Source organism: Pocillopora verrucosa, chromosome 1 (assembly GCF_036669915.1).
Source record: "Pocillopora verrucosa isolate sample1 chromosome 1, ASM3666991v2, whole genome shotgun sequence".
NCBI classification, from domain to species: domain Eukaryota; kingdom Metazoa; phylum Cnidaria; class Anthozoa; order Scleractinia; family Pocilloporidae; genus Pocillopora; species Pocillopora verrucosa.
Window position 1 is genome coordinate 24,667,990 of NC_089312.1, and position 25,561 is coordinate 24,693,550.

General features: G+C 38.1%; 2 protein-coding genes across 2 annotated transcripts; one reads left to right on the plus strand and one right to left on the minus strand.

The window, feature by feature from the left end:
* Positions 1-16,454, plus strand: LOC131774396 (protein-methionine sulfoxide oxidase mical3b). The gene is given in 26 exon segments (XM_066169396.1): positions 1-147; positions 150-170; positions 173-212; positions 1,499-1,599; positions 1,892-1,942; positions 1,945-2,160; positions 2,163-2,234; positions 2,314-2,327; positions 3,916-4,173; positions 4,638-4,986; positions 5,685-5,823; positions 6,376-6,424; positions 6,523-6,664; positions 6,995-7,086; positions 7,800-7,862; positions 8,063-8,200; positions 9,092-9,344; positions 9,812-11,200; positions 11,475-11,590; positions 11,790-11,994; positions 12,476-12,572; positions 13,027-13,100; positions 13,190-13,298; positions 13,515-13,561; positions 14,609-14,641; positions 15,369-16,454. Coding segments are annotated over 26 exon segments (4,233 nt in total). The 5' UTR covers positions 1-2; the 3' UTR covers positions 15,389-16,454.
* On the minus strand, positions 16,379-25,559 carry LOC131774397 (hsp90 co-chaperone Cdc37-like). Its single transcript, XM_059090410.2, has 11 exons — positions 25,407-25,559; positions 23,420-23,553; positions 22,919-23,030; positions 22,626-22,673; positions 21,318-21,368; positions 21,127-21,189; positions 20,072-20,230; positions 19,571-19,686; positions 19,200-19,329; positions 18,631-18,699; positions 16,379-18,009 (listed from the first exon to the last, which is right to left on the minus strand). The coding sequence occupies exons 1-11, from the start codon at positions 25,437-25,439 to the stop codon at positions 17,785-17,787; spliced, it is 1,140 nt and encodes a 379-aa protein (XP_058946393.1). The 5' UTR covers positions 25,440-25,559; the 3' UTR covers positions 16,379-17,784.
* Between the last annotated feature and the right edge of the window lie 2 nt (positions 25,560-25,561).

Genomic DNA, 25,561 nt, shown 5'->3' on the forward strand with positions numbered 1-25,561 from the left:
AAATGCTCATCATCGGTGCAGGGCCATGTGGATTGAGATCGGCAATTGAAGCCGCTTTGCTCGGTGCTTACGTCGTTGTCATCGAAAAACGAGATCGTTTTTCTCGCAACAATGTCCTTCATCTGTGGCCATTCTTAATTGTGGACTTGAAAATTTAGGAGCTAAGAAATTTTTGGACAGTTCTGTGCTGGAGCCATCGATCACATAAGTAAGTAGTTTTTCCTTATTCCCTTGAATATTTGTTACTTCCGGAATCTTAGACGTACCTACCAAATATCAGAGTACATTTTTGCGTGAGAAATTATGGATCGTTTCAGTATATTATACAAAACAGTTCAGCAATTATTGCCGAAAAATCGATCGAATCTAACCAAACTGACTCTTAACTATCCGGCAATGATCGCCATTTGGTTTTTAATGCTCAATTTAAGTCATAATTCGTGTGATTTCTATCATGCATCGCATGAGGTTCAGTACATTACATAACTTCTCCTTTTCCCCTCAGTGTTGACATGACAAGAGTTGAGATGTATATTCTCTGTAGTGAAACAAAATATGACTTCTACAATAACCATTAGTGATCATAAAGGATTCAAACCTTAAACACAGTTGTTTTTTTCACTCTTAAACATATTTTTCTTTGAAGACAACACGACGCTGAATTATTTTTTCCTTCTAATTACCCCAAGCGAGGCAATTAACCTCATAGAGCGCCGTTCCGTCTCAAAATAAATCTTTAGGAAATAGCTCTGTATTTCCTTCTGTTTTCTGAGTATCTCTCAAGTGACCGTTATAGGAAGGTTCACGATGAATTATCCGTTTGTGTATTGTCAGAATTAATTTCACAAATTAGAGACTGCAGGTGGCTTTTTGCGAATCGGTGAAGAGTTGCAACAAACCATTCAGCGCACAAAAATAGGAACGAGGAAATGAATATCTTTCAGTTCTTCCTCATCAAAATGCAGTTATTTGGCTAAGGATGACTTAGCCTGATCCTAAAAACCGTGCATGGAACAAAAATGCTGTCCCCTGGTATTTAAACAATTGAAATTAACTACACCTCTTTCCTGCAGTGATGAATAATAATGCCTTTTGTCGAATTCAGATTTGTAGGTTAAAAATCTATTTTAAGCATGCTTTTTGAACAAATTTAGAACCTTTTTTGGATAAGGATAGCTCTTTATTGTTAAATTTTAGTAATGCAAGAATCATTTAAAGAGGGAAAAAACTGTCTATCATCATTCCTTTTATCAGAAGGCAAAGTGCCAATACTTTTGAATCATTTTAGTTGGTGATCAGTGCTCTCCACTTGAGAAGTAAATTCATATTATTTACCCAAAGTTCACTATTGAAACATTTTGAGTATCTCCTGGCTAACAAGATCTTATCTGTGCTTGTTAAGCAGGTTGAAATACTCTGAATACAGAGACAGGTATAAAAAAAACATAATTAAGTAATTTTAATATCATGTGCCAATGAGTGGAACTTCTTATTTTAGGTATCGTAGACTTCAAGTTATTCTACTTAAGGTGTCCCTCTTGCTTGGAGTACAAGTTTATGCCAAATGTGGATTCCTTAATCTAGTGGAGCCAACAGATGGTAAGTACAGTTGTTTTTCTTGTTTTTGACTTTGTGGCCCCCATTGTGTTTGACCTCTGCCATGTTTGTAAATCAAACTTTTTTCTCAAGTAAGAACCCCTCTCCCTCTTCCTTGATTGTTTTTTATAGAGTGTTGATCCTGTTGGCCAAACTAAGTAGTGTGAATTTACTAATTATTAGGTTTACACATTTAAAACATGGAGAAAGTTATTTTGTCTTAATGCTAACTGTCTGTGGAGATCATTTTGTCATTTACATCTCTATAATGCTTGATATGGGTTTTTTATTTCAGCTCATGGCTGGAGAGGAAACTTTGACTCACCCTCTCATCACCTCAGTAAATTTGATTTGACATTGTGGTGGCTGCAGATGGCAGGCGTGCTGCATTGAAAGGTTTTAAAGGAAAGGAATTTCGTGGCAAGCTGGCCATTGGTATCACTGTGAACTTTGTGAACAAAAATTCAAAGGAAGAGGCCAGAGTGGAGGAGATAAGTGGGGTTGCTTTCATTTTCAATCAACAGTTTTTCCAAGACTTGAAAGATAGCACTGGTATTGACCTTGAGACATTGTGTACTACAAAGATGAGACGCACTACTTTGTGATGTGTGCAAAGAAGAACAGTTTACTCAGAAAGGGTGCTCAAAAAGGTGAGTTTAGACTAGGCATCAGAATTTAGAATAAAGTTACCTTAAGAGAGTATTTTCAGAGGTTTAGGCCATTTAATAGTTGTCTCCCCTCAATTGCTCAATTGAGCATCCTTGAGCCAACACAACCCTTTGTCTTTCCCTTCATGACTTGTTTGTGGTGTTCACTAAGAACCTGGAAACAATAAATAGTGTATTATCAGCTCTAACTTATTGCAAAGCATCATGGTTTGTGTGGTGTATAACACAGAAAGTTCTGCTCTCAAACTTGTCAGTCTTGTATTCATGTAACGCATGTCCCAGGGGATTTTTTGGTTACATGTATTGTTGGTAAATAAATCTCTGTTGAGTTTTCTTTACATCTCATTCATATTTTGAACATGAAATGACACCATATATAATAGTCTGATTATTTTAACTAGGTTTAGCCACTGTTTAAATTCAATTCAGCTGAACCTTTCGGATCAATATTAGTATCTGGGCAACTTCCCACCTACCCCTCCCCTAACCCAACATTAACCCTGACTTGTTATCAATAGACTGTTGTTGGGTTAGGGGAGGGGTAGGTGGGCATTTGCTCAGATACTGATATTGATCCAACCTTTCATTATAACAATTATTTAATTTGTTAACAGTGTCAATAAAGGGCCAAAAGATAACAATGGAAAGACATTAATTTAATTAAATCAAGCCCCTTAAAAAGAAAACCTGAGGTGCACTGCTAGCATAAACCATAATGTGGGTTAGACCTTATGTAAATAATTGTGGTCTCAACTCAGTGTTTAGCCCATAGCACTGACTGTTTTTGTTGTATGACCTTGCAAAGCTGGTCTTCTTGCTTAGAATACACTTCACTTTACACCAGAATTTATTGGTAACTATCAGCATCCTGTAATAACTTATTCAATATAATAATACAACTGTATAAAACTGAATAGAATTGCCCAAATTTACTAGTGGAATGAAACTGACCAATCCTTATTGACAAACTGCTTATCAAGATGCAGTTTTCTGATAATGTACATGTTTTGTATAGAATAAATTTAACTAATTAGTTTGAAGCTGCTAAGTATAATCTATGTTTTATAAACATGATCTCTCTGAGAAAATGTTGACAGCAATGTCTTGTGAACGCAGGATATAACATGATCTTTAATATTTAAAATAAATTTATAACATAGCTAGTAAATTTGTCTAATCAAATTCAATTGTGTGAGCATGCTTCATATTCCCATTGTGCACGCTCATGACGTCAGCAAACAAATCCCTTAAGATAAAACATTTTCTCTGCAATTTTTTACTTTGGAATTTTACTATTAAAAACTGGTTAAGACTTTGGTGGCAATTTTTTGGTGGCAAATTTAAGCTAAACATGGAAAGTTGTGAGCCAGCTGATGAGGAAGAACTGCTGTTTACAGCCTAGCAAAATGTTTTCCTGAAACAAAATTATCAATGGGCTGAAGCGTAGCAGAGGGAATATTAACCCTTTTACAACATGTAAACCATCAGGTTGTAAATGCTATAAAACAATTGGTTCATTCGTCAGCGTGCGTTCATTGAGATATGAAGCACTTGGGGACTTTGGAGAGCACTCAAGAAGCTACACACCTTCTTTGTGACACACTTAATTGCTGCAAGAACTTGAAATATAATTCTTTACCTTCATTCACAGGATTTCCAAGATGCATATGATCTTCTTCAAACAAGCAACGTGAACCATGATAAGCTTCTGGCATATGCAAGAGAAGCTGCAAACTTTTCCACAAGCTACCAGCTACCTCAACTAGACTTTGCAAAGAATCACTACTTCAAGGAAGATGTAGCAATGTTTGATTTCACTTCTTTGTATCACTCTGAACATGCTGCCAAGATTTATGAAAGGAGGGGAAAACGTCTTCTAGCATTAGTTGTTGGAGACAGCTTATTAGAGGTAGGATGAAATGACATCATCCTATATTAGCCCCAAAATAATTTCTCTTTATCTAGGGGTAAAGCATGGGTCAGGAAGGATTCATATCAATGGCATAGAGGGAAAAGGAGAAAATAAAAAAGGCACAGAAGCCTCTGACCTGCCCCTGATTACAATTTTTTCTTAATTTTTTTTTCAAACTTTGCCAACATTTCTTTCAAATTTTGCTGATATACAGCTTCTCCTTTGGCTTAAATAAAGTTTGAACAAGTATTTCATAGACTAGCAAGGATATTTGGGAGTATAGTCAAAATTTTCACGTTTGTTTAACGTTGGTTTTAAAATTCCTATGTTGTGTTTTGGTTTCTTTCTCCATAAGCTAAAAATATTTTTCACACTTTGGAAGTCCAGAAGTTGCAAATGAGGTTTGGGTATTGTTATTATGAATTTCTGGTTAATTAATTGTGTCATGTCTCTGTTTGCAGCCATTTTGGCCAACTGGCTCAGGTTGTGCAAGAGGTTTCTTGGGATGTTTTGATGCTGCCTGGACAATGAGAGGTTGGGGACTGGGAAGGGAACCCATTGACCTGCTCACAGAAAGAGACAGTATATTCCGGCTTCTTGCTCAGACAACTCCAGAGAACATCTCCAAGAATTTTGAGGAGTACAGTATTAATCCAGCCACTCGGTACCCAAACTTGAACAAGTCATGTGTCTCACAGAACAGAGTGAAACATTTGTTTGATAACAAAAAAGGACCAATTGACCAGATGGATGGATCTGAAGCAGAACCCATGGACACAAGTAAAGACCTCGGCGCTATTGAGGGAGGAGGTGAGAAAAGTCTTGGGAGGGTGGTTCTGGAGGGAAAGGTTATGAATTAATATTATGGGAGTAATTGTTGCAATTCCTTTTTAAGAATCCCTGAAAGATACTGGAATGTCAGTTTATAGACATGACTTGCTCCTAAAGGTAACACCCTGTTTAAGCAACAAACAATTAATTCCCACACTGTTTTTTTAAAGATTACATCCCGTGAGTACCAAGATAAGGTTTAGTGACAGTCATAAAAATACTAATGTCAATGTTTAGTTAAGGAGACATAGAAACAGTCAAGATCAATCATAATTCATTCTGAGATGACATAGTCTTCTTTTTTATGAGCTAGAGGACTGGGGCTTTTCAGAAGGTTGCACAGGGTATGCTTTAATAGCAGTATCAGTTCCAGGAGCCCACCCACTGCTGTCTTCCAGGTTTTCTTTTCTTTCTGGAAAGACGCAACTACCTGACTAGCGGTGATATCAGGAATTTTACTGGATGACTATTTTTAGTTGTATTTAGTGATACGGTTTGACATGACTTGCCCCCACTTGCTTACAAAAGATATTTACTTAGTTAAAGTAGGGTATTTGAATATATTTGACTGTGAACAAATAGCACAAAAATATGTGAAAATGGAATTACTGTCAGTAGCATAGGATTAAACTTACATTTTTGCCATAAATTTCAGTTCGTTCTTCATCCTGTTTCAGTAAATGCAAGAATGTTGCTCAGATGGTGTCAAGAGCAAACCAAGAAGTATAGGAATGTGAAGATCAATGACATGTCAACATCATGGAGAAATGGCCTTGCTTTCTGTGCCATTATTCATCGCTACAGACCTGATCTTATGTAGGAGGGCTATTACTCATGGACTATTGTGTTTAGACATACTAACCTTAGCATATGTACTAGTTAGAGTGCATGTTGACTGCATTCTGTGTTGTTTTGTATCTATGGTCATTTCATACTCAGTTTTTACATACTGAAAGTCAGTTGATTTGTACCCAGTTTCATTGGTTTATACCCAAACTGCTGGAATCATATTTGCTAGGTATAAAATGACTGCAGGTATCTACCTTAAGTTTCAATAGGAAACTCAAAGTGCATACCCATGAAAATACAAATTTATTAAATGCATCCAAACTGACTGGAGGTAATAAAAAGTGAGTGATAAAGTTGCTCTTGTTTTTACTTAACATCTCCTTTTTTTTTCTTTTTGAGAAAGTGGTCAATCACACAGGGAAGTATAATCGTACATGCTGTAATTGTTTCTCTTCCCTGGAGAACCATTCTATGTACTTTTGCAGTAGGTCTTTGAAGAAGACATCCAAGCTGGTAGTGAGGCTCTTAAGATCAATGTGCAAATTATAATGATTGTGTTACAAATGTGTTTCATTGCAGTGATTACTCTTCCTTGTCACCTAAGGATCGTTTGAAAAACACCCAGCTGGTGAGAGAATTTGTCAAGAACAATATGTGTCTCCTACTGTGTTACCTTGTTCTTGAAGATGAAAAATTCATTTGGTCTATTATTTCTTCCTCTTTCAGGCATTTGATGTTGCTGAGGAACATCTTGGAATTCCCCCTCAAATTTCTGCCAGTGAAATGGCCATGAAGGAAGTTCCTGACACTCTGATGATAGTCAGCTATGTGTCACAGTACCATGAAGTGTTCAAAAATGAGACTCCAGGTAAGCTGCATCTACCATAAACTACTTAATATGAATATTAAATTCAGGTAATGTTTAGTCTTGATTTATATAGGAGCTAAGGAAGGAGTCTCTGGAATATTAGTTTTTAACATCTGTGCTCTTCAGAGATAAAGTCTACATGCTAGAATGACTCACGTAGCTTCCAAATCTTTGATGTCTCGTACTGGTACCCTAAGAGAGAATGGATAGTGGAGAATGGAAAAAATATCAAATGAACCAACCAGATAGAATGATGTGTGAAGCACTTTCTTAATAAAACTGTGGTCAACCTTGGGCAGTAGTGAGTGTGGGGTTGTTATTTTTTTGCAGCCGAGAAGACAACTGAACAGCGGGAATTCAGAGCCAAGTCTCCACTGTCCAAGCTGTCTGTGTTAACACGAGTGTCTCGTCGGACCCACAAGGTCAGTAGAAGGGATGTGTTGCCAATTCACATGGAGGTTTTATTTGGGTTTTAGCTCGGGACATTGCAATCCATGCTAATAAACAAGTTGTTGATACGTGCAATATACAATTACACTGATGTTGCTATCCATGCATAGGCACACATGTTAAACACTCCCCCCCCTCATAGTGCCTCCAGTTAGCCTAATGATAGACTTTAACCGTTTAACTCCAATGGGTGACCAAGACAGAATTTTTCCTTACAATATCGATATGATATTAACCAGACAAGTGAGGAGAATAAAGGTAAATACTAATTAGGGGATTATTAGATGATCTAATACAAAATTTTCCGTAGAAAATTCGTAAGATTTGTGTGGCGGACAGTAAGGAATTACTGATCAGATTTTGGGAGTAAACGGGTCAACTACATATTCATACACTGTTAATAATGTCTAAATTAGTACGTACGTCCTCCAGAGCTCGTTGTAATTCAGTGTAGTTGTTGTGTTGTGTATGTAATGCGTCGCTGTTATGGACAGATCTGTTACCTTGCTATCTGCTATTGCGTTTATTAATTCTAATATCCGCCTGATGTTTAGAGGAAGTTACAAATCACGCTAATGACATATATGTACACTTAGGAAAAGTATACTCGCAATCTTCTAAAGGTCGCACATCAGTCTGTATAGAACTCAGAAAACAGTTTATAAATGTCCTTTTTTTTTTTTAGGAGAAGAGGCGAAACGAGGAAATATTTGATACGGTGTCGAAGAGAAGAAAGGCAGCGTCCAAGGTTAAGACCGTTAGATTTTGAGGCATGTTTGGATATAGTCAGATGCTCGTTCTAGTAAACTGTTTTTTATGAATTGGTTCATGCGCAGTGTGCGTCTATCGAGGAATGGATGTACATGGGAAGTTGGGAGAGCCTCTATCTGGATCGAACACACGTATTGTTACGCAAATACTAATGTTTTTATTTCCGTTTGACAACAGGAGAATGAGGCTCCCACCCCAATGGACACTTCCACCCCACAGGAATCTCTTCAGGCCCCCGCAGTCACTACTGGTAAGACGAGCAATAGAATCAGCGCTTTGGCTGCGCAAGTGTTTGGACCCACAGATGGAAAGAAGGTCAGTGTGTACTGATCTGATTGTTTTATTATTAAAGGGGATTACATGAAAGCTATAGAGTTTTTTTTTCTTCTTTTTAAATGAGAGGAAAAAAGGACGCAACTACATTTCCCGACAAGCCTGTTTCGTGGATCGCTTCACTCTTAACTCACTTCATCGCTTCACTCTCCCTGAAGAGTGAAGCGAAACAGGCTTGTCGGGAAATGTAGTTGCGTCCTTTTTTCCTCTCATAATATTTTTATATATATATTACCCTAAAAGGTCAGAACTATGTTTAAATGCTCTCACCTAAACACACCGTTCGACCAATGAGAATGCGCGAAGTGTCTTCGTGTAATTTTTTTCCAAATTGTTTGAAATGCGCAATTAATGGAGGTGGCATGCCTTCTCTGCTCAAAGGAGTGGTAAGCAACTGTAGAGCGAGTACAAGTGTGGCCAAGGTGTAGGTGTGTTTTCAGTGGAGGTAGTAAAGATTAATAGTACACAAGCATTTACCCGTCGAGACAAAAGTAGGCGCTAAAAATATTCGTCTCATTGAATGGAGGTGCGCCTTTTATGAGCTGTTAATGTGCTTAGTTTGATCAGCGATAGCTGATACAAAATACTTCATTTGCTGTGGACTAGGATTTTATTATGCCTGTGGAGCAATTTTAGTGCAATTCTATTACAAGTATTTTCAGTCGAATCAAGTGCGTTTTATATGCCTAAAATTTTTATAGTTCAGTTTAGTTTAAGTTTAATTTACAGATTTAAAGGGTTAAAATACTTGTCAAACCTCACGCTTTGAATAGAATATAAGGTTGCCTGCGAAGAAATTTAAATCGGACTCCTGTACTAGGAGTTTGAGGTAAACCAAGTTCAATCTTTGTATCCAATTTTTTTCCTGTTTAGAACAAGGTACCTTCACTGAGGGACTCGAGTGAACACTGTTTCTTCTGCAATCGTCGTGTTTACCTGATGGAGAGATTGTCTGCAGAGGGCCATTTCTTCCATCGCGAGTGTTTCTTGTGCGAGGAATGCGGCTGCACGCTCAGGCTAGGCACTTACTCTTACATCAGCCCATCATCAGACCAGGACAAGGGACACTTCCTGTGTCACCTGCACTATGATCAGTTGTTGTACAAGATGCAGGAGGAACCCGCTGGTATGTATTCAATCACTTATCTCTCGTCTGTCCTTCCCTTAGCTGTAGGCTTGGTTCTGAAGAGAATGTTTATTGTATTTTAATCTCAGCTTAGCATTAGCAGTGGCACTTCCATGGGTGGTTCCTCGTCTACTGTTTTCCAGGTCGAATTAGGCTTCGAATTTTTGCTTGCGGGCAGAAACGAAAAACCGGAGAACTCTGGGAAAACCCTCGGGGTAAGGACGAGAACCAACGACGGAACACGACCCCCACATGCTGCAAAGCTCTGAAATCGAACGCGGGTTACGGTGTTGAGAGGCGAGCACATTACTACTGCGACTTTTACTCTCTTAAGAAAGCTCCCTTTTTTCCTCTTTTTGGTGTGCAGGACCCCTCTCGTAGTGATTTTAGTATTTCTTCAAAAGATGTTATCTCTTTTTGTCTCTTTCCTCTATTACTAGACATTATTCTTCTTATTTTGTCTACAGATGAACAGGAAGTTACTGCTAAAGGCAGACCGAAACTTTTGAAATCTAAATCTGCTGCACCGGAAACTTTGTTTAAGAATGTTGAGTTTACAATCGACCCTGATGCAGGAGAACCAGTCAGTTATAAAACCAAAGGAGAGACTGGTGCTCAAATGAACGGCTATCACGAAGAGAAAGAAACGGTCAGCGAGGAGAAAGAAGATCGTCCGAGAGATCGGTCCTACACCTCTGGGAAGTATCGACGATTGGAGGCGCGCCCACTGAGGCGGTCAAGCATATCTTCTGTACGAAAATCCGACGCTACCGTGCGTGAAAAAGGCAAGGGCTACTCGTTTGACGATGGACTAGACCAGACAGGGGACGGTAGACGAAGAGGTACCCAGCCACTGAAGATCCCGTCAAGGGAGGAAGTTCGAAAGTTTGAGGCGGAGGCTGAGTTTCGACCGGGTACGCCTGGTGAGCTGATAGATGCCACCAAGGGGATGACTGTCGTGGACATCGATATGGAGGAGGCACCTGTTGAGGAGAGAAAGAAAAAGCGAGAGGAAGAGCGAAAGGGCGTCATTGACGCTGTAAAGACAGCAGCTGCTGGCAAATCTTGGGTTAAAAGACAAGAAGCTCAAGAGGGAAAGGTTCAGAAGCTTGGAACGCTAGAGAGGAGAAAGGCGAAGTCTCGACGGGCTATGTATCCGCCATTATCAGTGGTTTTGAATCCAGATGAAAAAGAGACTCAAGAGGCATTAGAAGGAATTGTTCAAGCGGCCAACGAAACGGAACGCAACCCTCAGAAAAAGATGCAGCTTAAAATGGTGGACATTTCGCTGGATGATGACACCCCGATTCCTTCTTCTGAAAGGAAAGCTGCTAGTCAAACGAAGGCTGGCCCGAAGACGATTTCAGCAGCAACCAAGAATGAGCCAACTCCATTATCCAGATCGCCAACCTCACCAACATCACCGGGGAACAAAAAACCTCCCGCAGGATCTCTTGTGGCTGCACGGACGGCCAGATTAACCAATTTGATCGCCAATGACTTCCGTCCTCCAACAGTGAAAGATAAATGGGCCGAAAGAGAGGAATGGAAGAAATCGAGTCCAGTCAAAAACGACGCTGGGAAGAAGTTTGGGAAAGAGGAAGAACTTGAGCCCACAGCCAGTCCTGGCGCTCAGCGGCGCTCGTTACCCAGAGTTCCCTCAGAGGAACCTTTTCACTCTACAAAGGAGACCACCAAGATTGTTCAGCGCAAGCCGACAGGAAAGCAAAGGTTTCGGTTGGGTAAAGTTAGAAAGGAAATTGGAGAAGAAAAAGAGGAGAAAATCGGGAAAGATTCAGTAGATATGGGATTTGTGGTTCTTGATCTGCACGATGGTATTAGTACGCCTGAGAAAGGTATGTGGCAAACAGTTGTGTACGCATGCAGCAGTTCAAACATCCACATTGCTGACCTATCTTGATCTGATGCGATGCAGATCATTTAAACTTCGAGTACTGAAGTTTGCCTGCAATAATGAATGCAGGTTATTTATTTGCAACCGCAATGATGACGAAAAAACATGTTGTGTGACAAGTCTTTTTCTTTTTTTCAATTTATGACTCGTTGTTGTCCATCCAGCTCTTTCTTCCCTCTTCTAACTCTTCAAAATCTGCTTCTATTTACTCTTAGAAGAAGCACTGAATCTGAAAAAAGACGATTCAGGATTGTTCTCTGAATCAAGTGGAGATGAAATGCTGGATGATAGTCCCAAATTGCAACGAACAAATGCTCGGCGATTCAGCAAGGTAAGGTATCTACTATCAATATACATTCTTCTGTGAGGTTCATCTCAATCACAGTACTTCTTGATTCTAGGGTGTCCACTCGAATTTACCTGGTATTATGGGAAATATTGTTTTCACTATCACTTACGTATGTAGCTTAAATTTAGTGAAACCTACTTTTTAAAAATTAAATGTTTATAACTGCTCGTTCATATTCCAGCCGGGAAGACGTGACACCGAGATGCCGGATGATAAAGTGAAGCGACGAGAGCAAGCCAAGATTCGTAGCGCGATGAAGCAGCGAGAATCGAAGCGACTGCGCATGGCACAGTCAATACAACGAGAACTGGAGGAAGTGGCCGTCAAACAAGCCGACTTAGAGCGTGAAGGAGTCGTTGTTGAGAAGGCGCTCAGACAAGGAAACAGTGAGTTTCAAACGGTTACCCAGAGAAGTCTCTGCGGAACTTAAAGCTAACTGAATACTTGAGTAGTCTGGTCACACAGAGTTCCCATTTTCTCGGGAAGGAAATAGATTACATGACACTCCAAATCCTTGTCCGCTTTGAGGCCGTTTTTGGTTTCGTCTCGCCGCGCGCTCTCTCCGTGACCAAAGAACATCTACGAGGGAACCAATTCAAGTGAAAGAAAGTTGCTTAGCCAAGATTTCGTTTATAACAATCTTATGAAACCACTTTCGTAGTTAATCTACGGATGTTATTATTTGGTTCAAGGCAGTTCACTGCGTTATTAATCTCTATTTTAAACCTTAGATCATTCATTGAAATTATTCTGAGACGGCTTGTCTCACAATGAAAAACGTTGGCGGCAAACGTTTCATTGAATTTGTAGATTATTGATCTTGGTTTCGTCATTGAGATCTTGACTCGCCTTTAATGTTTTGAACAGATTCTGGTTCAGAGGAACAGCAGCTGATGTTTCAGTGGTTCAAACTAGTGAACAGAAAGAACGCGCTGATTCGATATGAGTCAGAACTGGTCATTCAGTGAGTATAAGGGGCCGTCAAACCGCTCTCATATGTTTCTAAAATGTACTTCGCTCTAATCTGTTAGCCTTTCTTCGGCCTTTCTGATCCTTCGTCAAATAAGCACGAAAAACTATAGGTACTTGGTTATAGCCAGTTGCACGCTCCCTGGAGCCTGTGTCGCTCACACGCCCGCTTTTTCTATCCTTTTTTTGTGGATTCAAGACCTCTTTTTTTCGATGGCTTCCCAGTTTGCACTGTATTTTGCTGTGTGCTTCGATCAATTATGATCGTAAGTTATTTAGGAGTGACGGGTAATAGATGCCGGAAAAATGAATAATTGCCCAATTGAGTTAAATAAAAAATCGTGAACCTTATAGGATTCGTAACGTAGAAAGGCGACAGGCCTCGTTAGATAATGATAAATGTAACGTGAATCCAAGAGAGTCTCAATTTTTGTCTGTTTTATTTACAGGGCAAACTCCATTCAGCTTGAGGACCAACAAGGAAGACTAGAGCAGGAGATTAGAGAACTCCTCATGAAAGATGGTAAGCTACACTGATTGGTATCCTTTTAAAAGAATTATGGCTGAAATTAAATGTTTGTATTTATTTACTCTCTGCCGTTGTTCTGTTAGATCCAAGAAAGGATGACAACAGATCCATACAGAAGAAGACCAAACAGCTTGTAGATATTGTGGAGCAGAGGAACGCATTAGTGGAACTGTTGGACGAGGAGAGAAAGAGGTTTGTGGGACTGTGGAGAGGGGGGGGGGGTCTTTTCCGCCACTACTGGTCTGTGAAATAGTAGTTTTCAACTTTCTTCAGTGGTTCTGTGATGTCTTTAACCACTTTGAACGCGTTGCCTCCTGGTGGGGTCGGAAAAAGATTATATTTTCCTATAGCGAACTTGGACATTTTTGGTTGGAAGGACTGTGTTTTGATTTAAACTTTCTCTCGCAGAGAACAAGAAGAAGACAGGCTTTTTGATGCCATGATTGAAGCGAAAGGTTAGTCTACCTAGTGGTAATACAATTGACCCCTTACCTATGCACTATCATGTTGAGGTATTATTTGATCATCCGCAGACCACTTTTTTTTAATCTTTATCAAATACTGAAACGGCGTCGCGGACTTATTTCATGCGTCAATGTTCTTATATCGGCTGAGATCCCTATATTTTACCGCTCGCGATGTGTATCATCTTTTAACCTGTTGAAGGCGTTCAGTCAGTAACATGAAGCGTTAAGTCAATGACGCGAAAGTAGCGGCTGAGCGAAAAGCCGAAGAGAGGTCGGGTTGGGTCGCGACCGACTCAAACCTCCTCTTTCTTTTCCTTTTTTTTTTCTCCGCTGTTACGATCGCGCAGTTTGTTTATTTTGCCCCCCTTATTGACTGGACGCCTGGAACAGGTTAACCATCCTTGGAAAGACTGCAATACATTTCTCTTTCATCTTTAATTAAATTATACCGAAACTGCGTCACACTCTTATGCCATGCGAGTTAGGTCATTTGAACAATGACATTTTATCTCGGATTCTGGTGCTGTACTCTTCGATTTAACTATTTGCGATACGAAACTATTTACTCCATAGTCTAAACGAACCATCCAAAAGCTTATTTTATTTATTATTTTTAAGCAGTGTGAACATGTAGGACCTAGTTTATAACAAAACTAATCAAAAACTCCATATCCATTTGACTCGGTGGTTGCACTAACCGATCGATGTGCAGAAGGTTTTTGGTTTGCAAAATTCAGACGTATAGAACAGACTATTTAATGACAGCACAGTTTCATAACAGAGCATATGTAGTGGGTCACATGGACACTTCGCCTGCGAGGAAGTTCTCCTTGGCACCATACTCCTCGCGGGCCCGTCTCGCCTCTTCAGCCACCCTCCTTTCCCGTGCCACCATTAAGAACCCCACCAAAGTCAAGGTGCCAAAACACGTGACCTTGCTTGCAGGATATCGAACACCTACCCATTTTATCACTAATATGTTTTGCTAACATGTACTAATACGTAACTTGTGTTTGCATGTTCTTGTGATGATAGCATTGTACAAAAGACGATTGTCTTCCAAAATCAGTTAAGTGAAATAAATTTAATATAAAATCTAAACTCTTTTGATTTTTTCCAAATGTAACCTGAAATAAACCTTTGAGCAAATAAGTCATAAATGTGCTTGTAAAAAGTGCTAAAAAATTTTAGGATTTTGAATGTTAAATGAATACTTTAAAAAAAGGTAAACAACAGATGAAGAAGAGCTAGTTAATTACTAAGTATGTTGAGAAAACTTAAGAAGGAAACTAGAATAAATCTACTAAAGAAGCAAGTAAAATTTTAAACTGTAAACCGATTCTTTGATAAATAAACAAATAAATGAATAAGTACGGTAAAATAATTTGACATTAACTAAGGATTATTAAGTGATTCATTAAACAAAGGACTGTTTATGATAAAAAAGATAATGCTACTTATAAGACGTTTGAACAGAGAGCACATTGCAAGTACTTTTTCATAGTTCTGTTCAAGGGCAAAAACTGTTTACCAACTGGTGTTTTATATTAGAGAAGGCAGATAGTCTCGGCCCTAGTGCTGTCATTTTTATTTGCCGTCCTTGCCCGTGGATCGTAAAAGTTGGGACTTTGAAGGGCTACTTCTAGGACTCGGTCATCAGGGAAGCCCGACCCGATAGCCTCGCTTTTCGCCTACGTTAATAAAGAAAACCGCTGTTCAACTAAACCACGGGCGCGGATCTGTAATGAGAACTGATAGAGCACACTATTTAACGCATTGTTATTGCTTCTGACAGGTTTCATAACAACAGTGTGATTATGGTGGAAAAATCTACCCGGATGACTTGTTGGGGATGTTCTCTCTCCAGTCGTTATGATGTGAAATGCAGCAAATTTGAGTCACTTCCGATGTAAGAAATTAACTATGCCAAAAAAAACCTTACTATTTGCAAGTTCAAGGAAGTCCTCCCTAACGGCACAAATATGTTAAATCTGTGTAAAACCTGTTTTTAAACATTGGCATCTTTCAATTGTTACTTGTACCGTGCAAGGTTGATTTGGAAAAAACCGCCATTCATGTAACTTCAGAGGAAGAAACAATGGCTTTGAAGCAGTCTGGCATTGAACGAATAAAGCTGTTGATAGTATCGTAATATCACCATATCTTTTTTTCGAGATCCTGAGATACAAACAAATACTAGAAGACTTTGGATATTTTTTGTTAAATGTTTTGCTTTTTTGTTGTCACATTGCGTTCACGTAAGTGCTTGTTGAGTTGCGACTGAAATGGCCTGTGTTGATAATGTTCGCCTAGTTTCCCGGTTGGGTTCCGTTAGGTCGCTATGTTGTGAAACAGTTGGCGGACATTTTGCCTTTAAAAAAAGTCTGTTAGAGGACTTAATACGTGAAATCGTTGTGATATGATTATTTCTAAACCACATTAGTGTAAACAGTGTTCCCAAACGGCTAGAACCTCAAGATATTTTAAATTCCTGACTTTATACTGAGTAAACACTCTCATTTAGTTTGCATTGAATATCTGTTACAGAAGCAAATAATTTACTTCCATTTTACCCAAAGGGGAAAATTGAACTCAATCAAAGTGAGAGAGAAAATCAATTTAATTTGTGATATAAATTCGATACAAAAATGTGATTTGAAGGATAAATACCAGTAGATGATTGGAAAATGATTGTTGTAACAAGGAGCTCAGTAAGAGCGCATGCTGCCTTGCCGTTATGAAGTGAAAATGAGAAATGAATTACTAGAGTGCCTTGGAAGAGACAATTTGGATAATGCACGGTAATTTTCTTTAGGAATTAATTTATTGTGTAAAATGAATGTAGATTTGATTGCAATAAAGTCGTTATCATTTTGCGTTATCATTTCTGCCATGTGCTGTTTCGTTCAGATTATCAGGAATATCGTTGCATATGTTACGCCTCACCGACAACTGCAATCATCGACAGTTGTGACTCGAAGCCCTTATTGTGGCCTCCTATTCAAAGTTTGGTCTCTTTCGCTATTACCTCAAGAACGAGGTTGAATGGCCCCCAGTCTCTCAGAGAACGGAAAGTACTTAATGAGTAGAGGCAGGGTGGATTAAACCTTCAAGGCACCAATAAATTCTTCGCCCTTGAAACAGGCTTATTTCTCAGAGTATACAAATGTATGCGATACTATTAGGATGTGGAAATGAGTTTCTGAAAACCATTTCCTTTTCAGCGGTTTCCAGTGCTAATAGTAGTAATGATGGTGATGATAACATATAATTTAAGAGGAGACCTCCATCACTCTAAATGGTTGTCAAGGGAGTTCTTCTAAAGAATAAGTGACTCACAGGGTAATAAAACAACAACTGAAATTTTCCTTAAAAGCTCAGAGTTTCCAGATGAAGACCAGAAAGAGAGGTGAGAGAGATTTTTTTAAGAATTGAGTTGTCGACGATAGAGTTCACGATCCCCTCTGGCTAGAAAACATGCAGACGAAGGCAGGATGGAACCTGAAGGGAGTATAACGACAGCAGAAAATTAGCTGCAGTGAATTCCAATTTACTTACAGGAAAAATCATTGATCGTTTAGTTTAGCTAACTGTGTTTGGCAATGGTTTGGACACTTACCGCTTCTCTAAAACTCCTTGGGTTTAAATCAAAATACACAATTTTTTAATAGCTGTGCACAATCAGAACTTTATTTATCACTGGGGCATTTAAGAATACACAAACTGGTTTCCTGGTCTTTCAACCGAGCTCTAACAGGATTTCCAGAAGCTTTAGGAAAACCATAACATGTCAGTTCGTTGAAATTAATGTGGCTGCAATCTGGTGATTGGTGAATCATCTAGCCACCAATTCTGCGGTTAGCTAAAGACAAGACAGCCTCATGATACAGTTTCTGTTTGTTTACGTTGTACAAGTTTTCTACTTTCCAAGCAATAGATGATAGGCACAAAGGCTGTTTTCACTCAGGTCTCCTTTCTTTCATTCAACATGAACTGAGACTCAAGTGTCCTTTAATAAATTTTTCTGGGACACCAGTTGTTTTTAGACCTAGCTTTTCTCTTATTGGATATGGTACAGTTATGACAACCAAATGTTACATTTTTTTTTCCTTTTTTTAAAATTTTTTCTCTCCTTAAACTTCAAACGCCAGGACATTAACTATAAAAGCACTAAAAACAGAGCACATTACATACAGATGCCCCCTGAGGATTTATTTGTCACTATCTTCTGACAAACTGTCATACTGATCATCTTCTGACTCCTCTGTAACACCAGCCTCCTCTCGTCCCTCAGCTTGTGCTTTATTAGCATCTGGAATCCACAAACCAGAGTCAATGCATTGTCGTAGGTACATCTTAGCTTCTTCTTCAGGCATTTTGCCGAGAACTTCTTGTAGCATGGGGATATCTTTTTCTTCAAAGCATTTCTGAAGTTCCTGAAGCAGACACAAATATTCTTTTGTTAGTGAGCAAGGGAACCCAAAGTATATACAATCAGTTTCTCTCCATTAAAACAAGCAAAAAAATATACTTCAATTAGACAGGTATTTGGGCAGTAAGATTGGTTGATCTGCCATTTGCTGGTTAATTACAGTGTAGTTGGCTAATGTCCAATTTAATCAGTCTGTCAATCAGGTACTGAGTCCATTTTTAGTCAGAAATTCTTTACATCTGTCTTAGTAAGTCCGGCCATCAGTCAGTCAACAAGTTAGAAAATTCCCCATTCATCAGTCAGCCTGTCAGTAAATCAGAGGCTCTGTCAATCAGCCAGTCAGTAGGTTGATTAGTCATTTTACAGTCAGTCTGTGTCAGTCAGCTATGTAGTCAGTAAATCTTTGTCAGTTAGTCAGGCAGTTATTTATCAGTCATGTCTGTATTAATTGGTCAGCAAACGTGTCCGTAAGTCAGTCAGCCAGTAGGTCAGTCCCTGAGTACATCAAACATTAGAACTGTAGCAATGGAGAATGGCTAAAGAGGAACCTTTATGATCAGACCCCTAACTACTGTGTGCTGTAAAGCAGCACGTGCTGCATAACACAATTCAAGGCTACACTTACTGGGGGTAATGAATCAAACACTTCCACCGGATCCAGTCCTCCAGGACCAAGTCTCTGTTGGCGTTCCTCCTAAAAAGAACAATTATAACTGGTTGAAATAAAAACAGGAACTCTCTTAACATGATGACCTAAGTGTTGTTCAAATTCTGTTTTATTCTGTCTGGCCAGTTCATTAATGTGCCATTGCCCTTTTGCAAAGTAAACTACAACCAAACTCTTTGCACTAAGAAGGTAGTGACAATTTGCAAATCCAAGACTATTAATAGCTAAACCTCTTTTTCTCAATGAATTTGGTTTATTAGCAAACAAAAATGCAAAGTAATAATATAAGCAAAATTAAATATGCAAATTACACTGTATTATTAAGACTAAAAATAACTTGTTTTTTTAACATTTACACTGCTAACAGATACACATCTGTGAGCAATTTTAGAAAAAAAAATGAAAATGAACTAAATTAAACATATTTTTCTTAAGTGACAACTACATGTAACAAACATCTTTACCATACAAATTAAGTATCAGACAGGTGTGCACAGACAATCTGCCCATAGTTTGCATAGCCTAACCTCTTCGGCTTCCTTCATAGCCTTATCAATGCGGGCTTGAGCTCTTTCCTTTACCCTTAGCAAGAATGATTTAAGTTCATCCTCAAATGCGTCCATGTATTCTTTATAGTCTACTTTTGCTTTCTTCATCCTTTGAGATAAATGGGAACAAAAATGTTACTGTTAGTAATGTGGAAAAAAAAATTAAGGAAGACAGTCAGAATAAATTTTAAATAAGATCCTAGGAGTGAAAGGGTAGTCCTTGATTTTAAATTTTCTATCTACATCTCCTCTGAAAGTGCAGGCAACTCAGAATTTGAGAGATTTTAATCAATAAACTGCACACATGGGTATGGGTCCAACAGTTATCTATAAAGAAATTCAATACTTACTTAGTGAAAAAGCTGCGAATGGTGGCTGGTGGACTGGCATCTAATGACTTAGCTAGCTCCAGTATATACTGCATAATGATGGTCTGATGAGCAACTCGCTCCATCAGGGCATGTTTCTAATGAAGAAAAAGACAGGCTGATATACAGGAGTCTGTAAATCCTCCTTGTAAACTATGGCATTAGGTACAGGTGTCTTTAACAATACATGGGGTACGTGGGGAGGTTGATTCCTGAAGGGCCAATTACTGCCAAGGCTTAGCAATGGTTTCTGTGGCATGAAGCAACAGAGCATGTATATACTCCTCTCGATAGATGGAAATATTTCATGTACATGGTACACTATACAAGGTCACCAAAATATCAGACAAAAAAATTGTAGAACCTTATTATAAGTGGCAAAGAATGTATACAGATCACTGCCTCAACCCAGAATGTAATTATGTCATTACTTGAACAAATATTTGAATAATCACACTTCTTACAGACCACTGATATTATTACCTCTTGAACTTCCAAGTTGATGCACCACAAAGCCAGGTAGTTGGCAGTGTCCTCACAAGCCAGGTGGGGATTTTTCTGAAGATAATCTTCACTGTCATGATATTCATGCAACATTCCAAAATGTTCTATTTCTTTCTTGTACTTATCCATAAAGGCTTGCTAAAAAATCACACAAAGGGAGAAAAAATCATGAAAATAAGTTCAAGTGTGTGTTATGATGTACCATGAGTTTAGATATTCCAATAAGTCATTGGGCTGGAGAAGAATTGCCAAATGTCAAATTTGTATTGCTCTGATTTCTCTTTAGGTTGGCCTTTGCTATCATGATTGTCACTTTTGATGCCTTGGTTGTTTATTACCTAATTTCATTAATTTATCATCTCTTACAACATTGCCCATCAAGCTACAACTGGCTTTAATTTCTCCCGAGCTATTTGAGGTTTTCATACATACATAGTGGGGGGATATGAAGATAACACATCAACAGAGATGATATTGACCCTTTAACTCCCAGGAGTGACAAACATGTAACTTCTCTCAATCAAATCAATACTGTATTCAGCAAACAGGTCACGAGAGTATTCAAACTTATCAGGTAGAAGTTTTAATCTTGATTGAACTAGTAATTAGTTTGCAAGGAAATCTGTAGCTGCCATGAAGGAGGATTAACAATCAGATGTTGGGAGTAAAAGGGTTAGGCTAGAAAAGTTTTCAATTAAAATTACATGTACTGTGAGTTCACATGGCAAACATGACTGAATTCTAAACAAAATAAAAAACATTAATGGCCTAAAAACCAGTAAGACAAAGTCAATGCTTTTAAAAACACTGTATTGTAGTTTTCCAAGAGCCCAAAAGTGGTTGACTTAAGTTTCAACACTTTCCACAGACAATAAAAATAGCAAGCAAGTCAAGTGTCTTTAAAAGTATTATTTTTGAAAAATGTAGTGAACATCAGAAGAATGACCAAAAAAATAAAATAAAAGTTGCAAGTTAAGGGTGTAAAAACCAAAACAGTTCAGACACAGACCACTAGTTATATATACTGCACTTACCGATCTGTCTAACTTTTCCTCTTCTGTTAAATTTTCATCCTGTTTCTTTGGAGCGTTGATAATCTTGGTAAAAAACAACAGGTAGATAGTTAATTCCCTTAAGATTGGCATATCTTGGAATAAATTGGTTGAAAGCATGTTAACAATCACAGAGTCCTCAGTTTTATGAATTTTTCTTCATGTCAACTTACTGTTCTGGTGAATCCAGCCTGACTCAATGTGTCCACATTCTTTGGAGCTTTCTGCAAAACAAATCAACAGAATTGCTTTGTGCATGAAAGCACAGTAATATCCAATATTGATTATAAATTCAGACCTGTACCAGGTGGGCACCCACTAGGAGTGACAGGGTTACCACTTAAAACAGGTTCTTCAGAAGAGGGATAATAAAAAATATGTAGAAGAAATACCATTTAACACTATAATTGACCACTTAATGTACAACACCTCCCTCAAAAATACTACTTACATTGATTTTGGGAGATAAACATGGATTAAATTTACTTGAAAGATCATTCTTAGTTTTCCTTGGGAATGAGTGGTTTTGCTCTAAGTGATCGTACAATAAAAACAGGCTGTTGGACTCAGCAAAGGATGACCATGAATCAGGTGACCGCTTAACCCTATTCGACATGTAAGTACTGACAAGGAGAATTTGTTTCACAATGAAGAGCATCTTGGATTACTGATCATTTCCTTTGATCTTGTGACTTTAAAGTGTGATTCTGGGGGGGGAGGGGGGGGGGGTTGGGGAGGGAAATTAGACACTATTCACTTTTAGGAGGTCAAAGGGTTAGTAGAAAAGAAAAATAGAGTAAAAAGGGGAACAAATTGTGGGACTTTCAATACAGACTGCTTAGTACAGAGTGACCACTAAATAGGGTACAACTTGATACAGATGAACTTGTAACTGATACCTAAAGTGTACAATCGATGTTAACCCTTTAACTCCCAGAACTAATTAACATGTAACTTCTACTGATGATTTCCAAACATTTTTCAGCAAAACAGGTTAGGAGAATATTTATTGCCAAATTTATCAGGGAGAAGTTGTCACCAAGATCAAACGCCAAATTATTGTAACTAACTTACAAGGAAACATGTGACAGCCAGAATGGAGAATTTAAAAAAATCAGATCTTAGGAGTTAGAGGGTGGGGAGCAATAATTAGGGACTGGGTGATGAATGTTAAACTCCCAAGACTTTTGAGACACCAACCTAAACCCATGTCTGAAAAGCTACATGTACCTTGGTTACTTGAAGGCAGAATGTTTTGCAAACTGTGATTGCCATGGAATTTCATTCTGTTTCCTAAGAGAATCCTGGGTAAACCAGGAGAGTTGGCACAAATGTGGACTGGGCATAAAATATCATGGCTAATTCCACATAATCTGTCATGATCCTTTTTGCCAAACATCTCTGGTACACATCCTTAACCCTAACTCACTGTAGCTTCATGAATACCTCCCTACAAAAAAAACAGTTGATCAAGGGCTCACCTTCTCTTTCTTGGTCAGGTCTTCATCTTCCTTTTTAAGTTCTTTCATCTAAAAATAATTTTTCAAAATTCAGCTAAATATAAACATACAAATACAACCATGTAACAGGGTTCTATGGACAATAAAGGCATAAACTGATTAATATGTTGGTATTAAGTGATATCAAACTGGACATGAAAAATGATTAACCCTGGTGGATTTATCATGTGAGCTTCCATATAAAAGAAGTACAGACTGAGACATTTTCTTTTCCCTTTTTTAATTGTTAAAAAAAGGACGGGTTTAATTCCAACCTTTTTCTCCAAATGCTCCAATTCTCTACGAAATTTCTCTTCTTTTTCTTTGTCCTCTGCTATTTCTGCAGCTTTCAGGTTTTCTCTGGCCTGTTCAAGCCTCTTTTTATGCCTGATTAATTGGAAAATAGATAAACAAATTAATTGATACTAATATCAAAATTCAGTTTATAATTGTTCTAAAGAGTTATGTAGTAAACTATGTTATCCACAGACACATTCTTACATGAAAAATAAATTTAAGTTTCAATTTATAAAAACTGCCTGGCTATTTAACCCTACACTGTGAATAATTAGGTACATGTTGTGTTTCTTGGTTTGTTTTCCTTTCTGTGACAAAGAACTTTCGGTATATTGGACCAAAGTGACCAGCACAATTAATAACTAATTAAGTGAGGATTGTGTTTACATTTAAAAAACAAATCGGAAAAAATCATCCAAAACTAAAAATATTTCCTCACATATCCTAAGTAAATACACATCACACGGTAAAACACTCACTCTGAAAGCTTTGTTTCAACAGCATCTCTTTCTTTCTTTGCTTCCTCCATTCTTTCCACTCTGGCTTGGTGCCGCCATCTAAACAGACTTGGCGTATCAATATTAGGGTGTGTGTCATCTTCATCGTCACTAACCTTAAAAAATACACAAAATAACCAAAATATAACATTTAGATGCGATGATGAGACTGAAATTAAATCAAAAACCATTTCAAAAAGGTAAACAAGAGGTTGACTTCTGTAAGTTTTTTTTTTTAATTGTTAGTGTAACAGTTATGATAAATGCAGTATAAGTTTGACTAATGTGAATCATTGACTTCAATAACCTTTGACATTTTTTCACTGCAACCCTTTAGCCCACACCTTACCACCAAAACATGCCCACAGAAACTCACTGGAGAAAACATGACTGGAAAACTATCATTTTCCATCATAGGCCATTTATTTGCTATGAACGTCGGTGGTTTTACTTTTATTAATGGATGGGCACTCACAATGTGATCCCAGTGTTGACATAATTCTCATAAAAACATAACACAAGCTTTTTGACCTTGAGAAGACAAAAACTCCTTATGGAGTTTCGGTGAGATGACTCCTCTTCAAATCAATTTATTTAGGCAAAGTTAATGGGATTTTCTGTCAATTGGCCTTAGCGTTAACAGGAACAAAAGAGTGCCACCATCTTTTTCTAAATCAAATAATTCCCTTTAGGCAGCATTGGAATGTCACACATTTCCAATTTTTTAATACTGAAACATAACAGTTCTATAATTGTGGTGGTTTCTTAAGAAAACGTGCATGTAGAAATATTTTTCAGGATGGCATCCATTAAGTTTTGTAACCTTCAGATGCCAAAATCACTGTTAACTCTTAGAGATCACATAATTGTTTTTAAAATGTTCAGCCCACTTTAAAGTTATCTATTTTGACCTCTGTTTTCCATGAGCACCAAAGCATTTTGGGCATGAATAATTCGTGTATTGCAGCACCTACTGTACTAGGGGAACCTCAAACAAATTTTCTAATTCAATATAGACTACACAGATGAATTGTAGTTTTTATGCACCTATATTGCTTACCTCAGCAGTAATTGGCAAGTGCAATGTAAAGTTCACCCCCCAAGCAGCCAAAGAGACAAAATCATGAATCACAAGTTTGATTTGTAACCACTAATCAGTATGTTGACAGAATTAAACCAATTCTGGGGTTCCTATACAGCATATACTGATATAATTATTAACCTCAGTGCAAGAGAACTGGTGGTTGCCTACCTTGCTAATTTCCAGCTTGGTAAGTATCTGTCACTATTCACCTCAACAAATAGTGGTCTGAACCATAATTAACTTACACTGCATGTATATGTTTTCTAATCCAATTGTAGTAAAAACTTGGAAAGGTGGAATCATTCAATTGTAACATTTGCGTCTAGCAACATTCATTTTGTATGAAGTTCTAAATGCAAAAAGAAAAGTCTAAATCGCCGGATAGATTGTCTTATTTAAATCTCAGGTTCTATACACGGAATATTATTGTCCTCAAACTTGTTTTATTTTCTGCTTCAAATTACAGCCTTGTCACCAAAGATTGCCAAAAGGATCACTCTCTTGTCTAAATACCACCCCAAAAAAGGCCATTCACACGATAGCGTCGTTTGACCAGAATTGAAAGAATCCTTCACATATTTCAATTTTGCTCGTGCAATTTGGGTAATTGCCATTTAAACCCCAAAAAGGCCTTGCATATCTCAGAGTGCTTTTAATATTCTGAAGATTATTTTGTGCTCGAAAATAATACAGGAATTATAATTGAAATACAAAACTGAGAAAAACGAACAAAACAAACTGAAGAAAGGCTGGAACGAGAACAAGCTCTAAGCAGTCGACTTAATTTATTTCAATACTTGAGACTAAACAACACGTACGATTTACAACTGAGAAGGTGCATTAAAGGAAGAACATTCCAAATAAGCTCATTCTATAAATACATACCTCAATGTGATCCCATTTACTGTAATCTACCATAGTTTAGACGTGATTTGGAGACACTGGAAGGAAGAAGGGCACTTCCTTTACTAAGTATGGCGACCTCTACCGACCTGGGAAAGTTGCTTCGAGAAGACGTAGTGTACGAGAGAGACTGGTAG

Excerpts from the sequence above, each read along its gene's own strand:
- LOC131774397 (XM_059090410.2), bottom strand. The coding sequence starts at position 25,439 with ATGGTAGATTACAGTAAATGGGATCACATTGAG. Across the intron at positions 21,369-22,625 it reads ACCTGACCAAGAAAGAGAAG|AAAGCTCCAAAGAATGTGGA; the intron begins GTGAGCCCTTGA and ends TTTGTTTTGCAG. Across the intron at positions 18,700-19,199 it reads CTATGAAGGAAGCCGAAGAG|GAGGAACGCCAACAGAGACT; the intron begins GTTAGGCTATGC and ends TGTTCTTTTTAG.